The sequence below is a fragment of the Oncorhynchus tshawytscha genome, unplaced genomic scaffold (genome assembly GCF_018296145.1).
Source record: "Oncorhynchus tshawytscha isolate Ot180627B unplaced genomic scaffold, Otsh_v2.0 Un_contig_1693_pilon_pilon, whole genome shotgun sequence".
Taxonomy (NCBI): Eukaryota; Metazoa; Chordata; class Actinopteri; order Salmoniformes; family Salmonidae; genus Oncorhynchus; species Oncorhynchus tshawytscha.
Genome location: NW_024609559.1, coordinates 156,665 through 167,500, shown reverse-complemented (window position 1 = coordinate 167,500; position 10,836 = coordinate 156,665). Strand labels below are relative to the sequence as shown.

The 10,836-nt window shown below is 45.2% G+C and overlaps 1 protein-coding gene and 1 long non-coding RNA gene across 2 annotated transcripts in view; one reads left to right on the top strand and one right to left on the bottom strand.

The window, feature by feature from the left end:
- Window positions 1–4,956, bottom strand: part of LOC121845153 — a 6,890-nt gene extending 1,934 nt beyond the window's left edge. The window contains exons 1-2 of the long non-coding RNA XR_006082406.1: window positions 4,595–4,956; window positions 555–636 (exon numbers count right to left, since the gene is read on the bottom strand). This is a non-coding gene — a long non-coding RNA (uncharacterized LOC121845153). The remainder of the gene's footprint in view (window positions 1–554; window positions 637–4,594) is intronic.
- A 1,770-nt stretch (window positions 4,957–6,726) lies between these two features.
- LOC121845152 (early nodulin-75-like) lies at window positions 6,727–8,061 on the top strand. Its single transcript, XM_042315927.1, has 2 exons — window positions 6,727–7,175; window positions 7,278–8,061. Exons 1-2 carry the CDS (start codon window positions 6,727–6,729, stop codon window positions 8,059–8,061), a joined length of 1,233 nt encoding a protein of 410 aa, XP_042171861.1.
- Window positions 8,062–10,836: the final 2,775 nt, after the last annotated feature.

Here is a 10,836-nt window from a genome sequence, read left to right as displayed (position 1 = left end):
GAAGGGTTGAGGGGAGAAGAGGGGGAGTGTGAGAGGAGGAGAAGGGTTGAGGGGAGAAGAGGGGGAGTGTGAGAGGGGGAGAAGGGGTGAGGGAAGAAGAGGGGGAGTGTGAGAGGGGGAGAGAAGGGTTGAGGGGAGAAGAGGGGGAGTGTGAGAGGAGGAGAAGGGTTGAGGGGAGAAGAGGGGGAGTGTGAGAGGGGGAGAAGGGGTGAGGGAAGAAGAGGGGGAGTGTGAGAGGGGGAGAAGGGGTGAGGGAAGAAGAGGGGGAGTGTGAGAGTGGGAGAAGGGATGAGGAAAGAGGAGGGGGAGTGTGAGAGGGGGAGAAGGGTTGAGGGGAGAAGAGGGGGAGTGTGAGAGGGGAGAAGGAGTGAGGGACGAAGAGGGGGAGTGTGAGAGGGGGAGAAGGGTTGAGGGAAGAAGAGGGGGAGTGTGAGAGGGGGAGAAGGGGTGAGGGAAGAAGAGGGGGAGTGTGAGAGTGGGAGAAGGAGTGAGGGAAGAAGAGGGGGAGTGTGAGAGGGGGAGAAGGGTTGAGGGTCGTCAGACGCGGAGCTCACCAAACCATCCAGGTGTAGCTCTCTCTTAATCAACCCTGAGACTGACCGGGTGGGCGACTGTTTAACCATGCTGATTCCATCCCTGTGAGGAGAAGAAAGGGAGAGAGAGAAAGAAAGGTGGAGGGAGGGAAGGGTGAGATGAGGGATGGAGTCAGGAGGCAGATAATGCAATAGTAGTTCACTTCACTCCACAACAAAAGGTGACGGGCTAGACGGATCAATTTGCAATATTGTGGTCCGTGCATTTTCTGCAACAAAGCCAGGTACATGAAAGCAACGCATTAAGACACGCTCTTGTATGAACTCTCCCAGTCAATAAACATGGAGAGAGAGGGTGGAGATGAGGAGAGGATGGGGAGATGAGGAGAGGATGAACTCTCCCAGTCAATAAACATGGAGAGAGAGGGTGGAGATGAGGAGAGGATGGGGAGATGAGGAGAGGATGGGGAGATGAGGAGAGGATGAGATGAGGGGAGGATGGGGAGATGAGGAACATGGAGATGAGAGAGGGTGGAGATGAGGAGAGGAGGATGGGGAGATGAGGAGGAGGATGGAGATGAGAGATGAGGGGAGGATGGGGAGATGAGGAGAGGATGGAGAGAGAGGGTGGAGATGGGGAGATGAGGAGAGGATGGGGAGATGAGGGGAGGATGAACTCTCCCAGTCAATAAACATGGAGAGAGGGGTGGAGATGAGGAGAGGATGGGGAGATGAGGGGAGGATGGAGAGATGAGGGGAGGATGGGGAGATGAGGGGAGGATGGGGAGATGAGGAGAGGATGGGGAGATGAGGGAGGATGGGGAGACGAGGAGAGGATGGGGAGATGAGGGGAGGATGGGGAGATGAGGAGAGGATGGGGAGATGAGGGGAGGATGGGGAGAGATGGGGAGGATGGGGAGATGGGGAGGAGAGAAAAGAAAGAGATAGAATAGAGAGGGACCGAAAGAAGGAGAGTGAGGTAGAAGAGCGAGAGAGAGGGAGGGGAAGGAAGGAGAGAGAGAGAGGGGGGAAGGAAGAGAGAGAGAGAGAGGGAGGGGAAGGAAGGAGAGAGAGAGGGAGGGAAGGAAGGAGAGAGAGGGATAGAAGGATGGAGGGGAAGGAAGGAGAGAGGGAGAAAAGAGAGAGAGAGGGAGGGAGGGGAAGGAAGGAGAGAGAGAGAGAGGGAGGGAGGGAGGGAGGGAGGGAGGGAGGGAGGGAGGGAGGGAGGGAGGGAGAAGAAAGAAAGGAAAGAGAGAGAGAGGAGGGGGAGGGAGGGAGGGAGGGGAAGGAAGGAGAGAGAGGGGGAGCAAGAGGGAGGGAGGGGAAGGAAGGAGAGAGAGGGGGAGCAAGAGGGAGGGAGGGGAAGGAAGGAGAGAGAGAGAAAAGAGAGAATCAAATAAGGAGATGAGATTAATCTAACATCTAAATGTTCTCTTTTTTCTCTTTCTCCAGTTAATTAGATAGTTATCTTTAGGATGTTGATAGATTAGATAAAGGATTCATTCATGTTTGAGTCTAATTAACAGCCATGCTATTAACTGCCTTCCCAGTAGTGATGCGAGTAAAGAATGAGAGGGAGAAGGAGAACTAGTTACAGTGAGGAGAACTAGATACAGTGAGGAGAACTAGTTAGAGTGAGGAGTACTAGTTACAGTGAGGAGAACTAGATACAGTGAGGAGAACTAGTTACAGTGAGGAGAACTAGTTACAGTGAGGAGAACTAGTTACAGTGAGGAGAACTAGTTACAGTGAGTAGAACTAGTTACAGTGAGGATAACTAGTTACAGTGAGGAGAACTAGTTACAGTGAGGAGAACTAGTTACAGTGAGGAGAACTAGTTACAGTGAGTAGAACTAGTTACAGTGAGGATAACTAGTTACAGTGAGTAGAACTAGTTACAGTGAGGAGAACTAGTTACAGTGAGTAGAACTGGTTACAGTGAGGAGAACTAGATACAGTGAGGAGAACTAGTTACAGTGAGTAGAACTGGTTACAGTGAGGATAACTAGTTACAGTGAGGAGTACTAATTACCAGAAGGATAATAATATACTGTAGAGACAGAAGGATAATAATATACTGTAGAGAGAGAAGGATAATAATATACTGTAGAGACAGAAGGATAATAATATACTGTAGAGAGAGAAGGATAATAATATACTGTAGAGACAGAAGGATAATAATATACTGTAGAGAGAGAAGGATAATAATATACTGTAGAGAGAGACAGAAGGATAATAATATACTGTAGAGAGAGAGAGAAGGATAATAATATACTGTAGAGACAGAAGGATAATAATATACTGTAGAGAGAGATAATAATATACAGAAGGATAATAATATACTGTAGAGACAGAAGGATAATAATATACTGTAGAGAGAAGAAGGATAATAATATACTGTAGAGACAGAAGGATAATAATATACTGTAGAGAGAGAAGGATAATAATATACAGAAGGATAATAATATACTGTAGAGACAGAAGGATAATAATATATACTGTAGAGAGAGGATAATAATATACTGTAGAGAGAGAGAAGGATAATAATATACTGTAGAGACAGAAGGATAATAATATACTGTAGAGAGAGACAGAAGGATAATAATATACTGTAGAGAGACAGAAGGATAATAATATACTGTAGAGACAGAAGGATAATAATATACTGTAGAGAGAGACAGAAGGATAATAATATACTGTAGAGACAGAAGGATAATAATATACTGTAGAGAGAGAAGGATAATAATATACTGTAGAGAGAGACAGAAGGATAATAATATACTGTAGAGAGAGACAGAAGGATAATAATATACTGTAGAGAGAGAAGGATAATAATATACTGTAGAGAGAGACAGAAGGATAATAATATACTGTAGAGAGAGAAGGATAATAATATACTGTAGAGACAGAAGGATAATAATATACTGTAGAGAGAGACAGAAGGATAAGAGACAGAAGGATAATAATATACTGTAGAGAGAGACAGAAGGATAATAATATACTGTAGAGACAGAAGGATAATAATATACTGTAGAGAGAGACAGAAGGATAATAATATACTGTAGAGACAGAAGGATAATAATATACTGTAGAGAGAGACAGAAGGATAAGAGACAGAAGGATAATAATATACTGTAGAGAGAGACAGAAGGATAATAATATACTGTAGAGAGACAGAAGGATAATAATATACTGTAGAGAGAGACAGAAGGATAATAATATACTGTAGAGAGAGACAGAAGGATAATAATATACTGTAGAGACAGAAGGATAATAATATACTGTAGAGAGAGACAGAAGGATAATAATATACTGTAGAGACAGAAGGATAATAATATACTGTAGAGAGAGACAGAAGGATAATAATATACTGTAGAGACAGAAGGATAGAAGGATAATAATAAGGATAATAATATACTGTAGAGAGAGACAGAAGGATAATAATATACTGAGAGACAGAAGGATAATAATATACTGTAGAGAGAAGGACAGAAGGATAATAATATACTGTAGAGACAGAAGGATAATAATAATACTGTAGAGAGAGAAGGATAATAATATACAGAAGGATAATAATATACTGTAGAATGAGACAGAAGGATAAGAGACAGAAGGATAATAATATACTGTAGAATGAGAGAGACAGAAGGATAATAATATACTGTAGAGAGAGACATAAGGATAAGAGACAGAAGGATAATAATATACTGTAGAGAGAGACAGAAGGATAATAATATACTGTAGAGACAGAAGGATAATAATATACTGTAGAGAGAGACAGAAGGATAAGAGACAGAAGGATAATAACATACTGTAGAGAGAGACAGAAGGATAATAATATACTGTAGAGACAGAAGGATAATAATATACTGTATTTTTACAGTGAAAGATAGTATGTGTGGATCGCTCTCTTTCTCTCTCTGTCAGTGTGTGTGTGTGTGTGTGTGTGTGTGTGTGCACGTGGCATTCATTCACTCTAAAAACATCAACATCAACACTCCAAGTCCCCGCAGACAGCCGTTTAACACTCCCCGGTAATCATGGGAATTTTCTCCCCTTACCTAGCGGGGTACTCTCCCCTCCACTCCTCTCTCCTCCGTGCTGGGGCCTACCAGATCCCTGCATGCTGGGGCCTAAAATCCCCTACGCGGTGGGGCCCTCAGAATCCAATAGAAGTGCTTTTATCCCCTGAAGATACAGTACAAATCATCATTGGTTTTATCTCAGCTGGGGTTGTCACTTTTCTCAATGAGCTTAGTCCTTCTCACCGCTGTCTGTCAGGGCCCTGTGTTCTCACACGCACACAAACACACAGCAACGCACACACGCCTGCACGGTCCCGTTCGACACCCCTTCTCTCATCTCTTCTCCTCTCTTCTCCTCTGTTCTCCTCCTCTATCCTCTCTCTCCTCCCATCTCCACCAGGACCGACACCCCTCCTCTCTTCTCCTCTCTTCTCCTCCAATCTCCACCAGGCCCGACACCCCTCCTCTCTTGTCTCTTCTCCTCCTCTCTCATCACATCTCCACCAGGACCGACACCCCTCCTCTCTTCCCCTCTCTTCTCCTCCTCTCATCTCCACCAGGACCGACACCCCTCCTCTCTTCTCCTCACTTCTCCTCCTCTCTCCTCCCATCTCCACCAGGACCGACACCCCTCCTCTCTTCTCCTCCTCTCTCCTCCAGGATCAACACCTCCTCTCTTATCCCATCTCCACCAGGACTGACACACCTCCTCTCTTCTCCTCCTCTTTCCTCCCATCTCCACCAGGACTGACACACCTCCTCTCTTCTCCTCCATCCTCTCTCTCCTCCCATCTCCACCAGGACCGACACCCCTCCTCTCTTCTCCTCTCTTCTCCTGTTGGAGTCTAGCTCCTTTCCCTCTCCTGTCTTTGTTCTCTAGCGGTGAGGAAGGAGGGATTAAGGAGGGAGGGAAGTAGGAGGGGAGGAACGCGGGAGGACACTGGTTTCGTTCCAAGCTTACCTCCACTCTTCCGCCACTTGTCTTTGGGCCAGGTCGACATACTGAGAGGAGGAACGTGTGTGTGTTTGTGTATGTGTTCCATTCGTGAGGTCTTTTAGGATGGAATGTGCCAAATCTGCTGCCATCAGTATGCAAATTGGTGTTTGCTTATGTTTGTGTGTGTGTGTGTGTGTGTGTGCATGTGTGCGTGCATGTGTGTGTGTGTGTGGGTGTGTGTGTGTGTGTGTGTGTGTTCTGGCTTCGGCCAAGTCAGGGGAGGATGGAAGAAGCATCAAATACTGTGCAAGGCCCCCTCTAAATACATCTCTGGAGAATAGATGCTTGGGTTCATAAAAGTTGCTCTATTAGGTAGGGTGTGTGTGTGCTAGTTATATTGAATTCGTATAATTATGGAATTTGGGCTTTATGTTTTTCTTTCTCTCTTACCTCATATTGTACTCTGCACTACGACTCCTTAAGGACCCATTCATGTATTCCAAGTACCAGTGCTTTCCTCCTTCAATAAAGAGAACCCTTCTCTCTCTACATAAAAACCCCTTACATTTTGATAGCTCCTCTCCTCTCCTCTCCTCTCCTCTCCTCTCCTCTCCTCTCCTCTCCTCTCCTCTCCTCTCCTCTCTCCTCTCCTCTCTCTCTCTCCTCTCCTCTCCTCTCCTCTCCTCTCCTCTCCTCTCCTCTCCTCTCTACCATTCAGAGCAGGATAGCTCCTCTCCTCTCCTCTCCTCTCCTCTCCTCTCCTCTCCTCTCCTCTCCTCTCCCCTCTCCTCTCCTCTCCTCTCCTCTCCTCTCCTCTCCTCTCCTCTCCTCTCCTCTCCTCTCCTCTCTCCTCACCTCTCCTCTCCTCCTCTCCTCTCCTCTCCTCTCCTCTCTACCATTCAGAGCAGGATAGCTCCTCTCCTCTCCTCTCCTCTCCTCTCCTCTCCTCTCCTCTCCTCTCCTCTCCTCTCCTCTCCTCTCCTCTCCTCTCCCTCTCCTCTCCTCTCCTCTCCTCTCCTCTCCTCTCCTCTCCTCTCCTCTCCTCTCTACCATTCAGAACAGGTAAAGAGCTGTAGGTCTAAAATATTAAAGAGCCAGTCGGTAAAACCTTCCTGACAAATTAAAAAGTAATTAATGTTTCTACCTTTAATGCACAGAGCTGGCTGTCTGGGAGTCCGCAGCTTGAATCTGCCCTGGGCCTCTATCTCTCCCCCTCTATCTCTGTCTCTTAATGCTCAGTCTGGGTCCCTATCTACCTACATACCTGGTAAGTGGTGTTTGTATCCACCCGCCCATATTAAAGTGTGACTGTGACTACCCAAGGAGCCACCAGTCCATATTAAAGTGTGACTGTGACTACCCAAGGAGCCACCTGCCCATATTAAAGTGTGACTGTGACTACCCAAGGAGCCACCCGCCCATATTAAAGTGTGACTGTGACTACCCAAGGAGCCACCCGCCCATATTAAAGTGTGACTGTGACTACCCAAGGAGCCACCCGCCCATATTAAAGTGTGACTGTGACTACCCAAGGAGCCACCCGCCCATATTAAAGTGTGACTGTGACTACCCAAGGAGCCACCCGCCCATATTAAAGTGTGACTGTGACTACCCAAGGAGCCACCCGCCCATATTAAAGTGTGACTGTGACTACCCAAGGAGCCACCCGCCCATATTAAAGTGTGACTGTGACTACCCAAGGAGCCACCCGCCCATATTAAAGTGTGACTGACTGACTGGAGCCACCAGTCCCATATTAAAGTGTGACTGTGACTACCCAAGGAGCCACCCGCCCATATTAAAGTGTGACTGTGACTACCCAAGGAGCCACCCGCCCATATTAAAGTGTGACTGTGACTACCCAAGGAGCCACCCGCCCATATTAAAGTGTGACTGTGACTACCCAAGGAGCCACCCGCCCATATTAAAGTGTGACTGTGACTACCCAAGGAGCCACCCGCCCATATTAAAGTGTGACTGTGACTACCCAAGGAGCCACCCGCCCATATTAAAGTGTGACTGTGACTACCCAAGGAGCCACCCGCCCATATTAAAGTGTGACTGTGACTACCCAAGGAGCCACCCGCCCATATTAAAGTGTGACTGTGACTACCCAAGGAGCCACCCGCCCATATTAAAGTGTGACTGTGACTACCCAAGGAGCCACCTGCCCATATTAAAGTGTGACTGTGACTACCCAAGGAGCCACCAGCCCATATTAAAGTGTGACTGTGACTACCCAAGGAGCCACCCGCCCATATTAAAGTGTGACTGTGACTACCCAAGGAGCCACCCGCCCATATTAAAGTGTGACTGCGACTACCCAAGGAGTCACCCGCCCATATTAAAGTGTGACTGTGACTGTGACTACCCAAGGAGCCACCCGCCCATATTAAAGTGTGACTGCGACTACCCAAGGAGCCACCCGCCCATATTAAAGTGTGACTACCCAAGGAGCCACCCGCCCATATTAAAGTGTGACTGCGACTACCCAAGAAGCCACCAGCCCATATTAAAGTGTGACTGCGACTACCCAAGGAGCCATCCGCCCATATTAAAAGTGTGACTGTGACTACCCAAGGAGCCACCAGCCCATATTAAAAGTGTGACTGCGACTACCCAAGGAGCCACCCGCCCATATTAAAGTGTGACTGCGACTACCCAAGGAGCCACCCGCCCATATTAAAGTGTGACTGTGACTACCCAAGGAGTCACCCGCCCCGGTCCGCCATACAGCCTAAAACTCCAGATCAACTCTCCACATTGCTTTACCTTTTTTAGCAATTAGAGCACCTTGGCTTAAATAATAAACTTAGAGCATTACAACATTCCAACTTCCTAATAGACCTGGGTTCAAATAGTATTTCAAATCATGTCAAGTTCTATTAGCTTTGCTTGATTGATCTTGCCTGTTGCGATGGAACCAATAGAAACACCTCAAAAGTCTTAACCCCACCCATCTGGGCACTTCATGCAGGCTCAAGCAAAACACTGAAAGTATTTGAAAGATTTCGAACAGTATTTGAACCCGGGTCTTCTACCTACCTCGCTCAATACAGCATATTTTATTTAGGTGCTGTGAGTGCTGCTATAGCGACTCCACCACTCTGGGCCTCTCTCTGTAGCTCTGTTAATGCAGGTATTTTCCACCCGCAGCCTTTTAGAAGGTCATTAAGTACCTACAGTAAGTACGGGATGTAGCCATATTACCCATATATCCTGGGTCCTGGTCCATTTCTAGGGGAGGCGGGGGGTTTAATAATGAATCCTTTACCTGCGTATATACTAATGTTTCCTTAGCATATCAGCAGAGTGCCCAAACAGGTTGAGGAAAAACATTAAGAATACGAGTCCCAAATGTAACCTATATCAGCGTGTTATCCTATATCAACACTTTAACCTATATCAACGTGTTACCCTACATCAACGTGTTAACCTACAGTGCCTTGCGAAAGTATTCGGCCCCCTTGAACTTTGCGACCTTTTGCCACATTTCAGGCTTCAAACATAAAGATATAAAACTGTATTTTTTTGTGAAGAATCAACAACAAGTGGGACACAATCATGAAGTGGAACGACATTTATTGGATATTTCAAACTTTTTTAACAAATCAAAAACTGAAAAATTGGGCGTGCAAAATTATTCAGCCCACCTGTGTGTAATCAAGTCTCCGTATAAATGCACCTGCACTGTGATAGTCTCAGAGGTCCGTTAAAAGTGCAGAGAGCATCATGAAGAACAAGGAACACACCAGGCAGGTCCGAGATAATGTTGTGAAGAAGTTTAAAGCCGGATTTGGATACAAAAAGATTTCCCAAGCTTTAAACATCCCAAGTCATCCCAAACATCCCTATATCAACGTGTTAACGTTTTACCCTATATCAACGTGTTAACGTATTACCCTATATCAACGTGTTACCCTATATCAACGTGTTACCCTATATCAACGTGTTAACCTATATCAACGTGTTACTCTATATCAACGTGTTACCCTATATCAACGTGTTACCCTATATCAACGTGTTACCCTATATCAACGTGTTACCCTATATCAACGTGTTACCCTATATCAACGTGTTACCCTATATTAACGTGTTAACGTGTTACCCTATATCAACGTGTTACCCTATATCAATGTGTTAACGTGTTAACCTATATCAACGTGTTAACCTATATCAACGTGTTACCCTATATCAACGTGTTAACCTATATCAACGTGTTACCCTATATCAACGTGTTAACCTATATCAACGTGTTAACCTATATCAACGTGTTACCCTATATCAACGTGTTAACCTATATCAACGTGTTAACGTGTTACCCTATATCAACGTGTTAACCTATATCAACGTGTTAACGTGTTAACCTATATCAACGTGTTAACCTATATCAACGTGTTACCCTATATCAACGTGTTACCCTATATCAACGTGTTAACCTATATCAACGTGTTACCCTATATCAACGTGTTAACCTATATCAACGTGTTACCCTATATCAACGTGTTAACCTATATCAACGTGTTAACGTGTTACCCTATATCAACGTGTTACCCTATATCAACGTGTTACCCTATATCAACGTGTTAACCTATATCAACGTGTTACCCTATATCAACGTGTTACCCTATATCAACGTGTTACCGTGTTACCCTATATCAACGTGTTACCCTATATCAACGTGTTAACGTGTTACCCTATATCAACGTGTTACCCTATATCAACGTATTAACCTATATCAACGTGTTAATGAAACCTTGAATTAAAGTGTTCCTTTGTTCCTTCTGAGGACTATTTTCCTTTGTATTATTACACAGACTAACAGCTGAACTGGTAAAATAAATCCTTATTTCATTTCTTGATTATTTAGATTTTTGCACATATAAAATAACAGGGCCCAGCCTTTGGGAGAGGAACAGGTTACCATTGAAGCCTTGCTTATAAGGCTCACTTTTGAAACTCTGTAGGTCCTTACAAAGCAAAACATAACTAAAGTCAGAGGTGAATCAAATAGACTTTATGTTTTATTAATGTCACGACTTCCGCCGAAGTCGGCTCCTCTCCTTGTTCTGGCGGTGTTCAGCGGTCGACGTCACCAGCTTTCTAGCCATCGCCGCTCCATTTTTCATGTATCCATTTGTTTTGTCTTGTTCCCTGCACACCTGGTTTTCATTCCCCAATCACACTACATGTATTTATTCCTCTGTTCCCCCTCATGTCTTTGTGTAGGATTGTTTTGTGTTACGCTGGTTTGTTCCGTGTTTATTGTTTACACGAAGATTGTTGCTTTGTTAACTTTTATATAGTTGTGTCTATTTTTTGGTTGGTGATTTTTTTGATG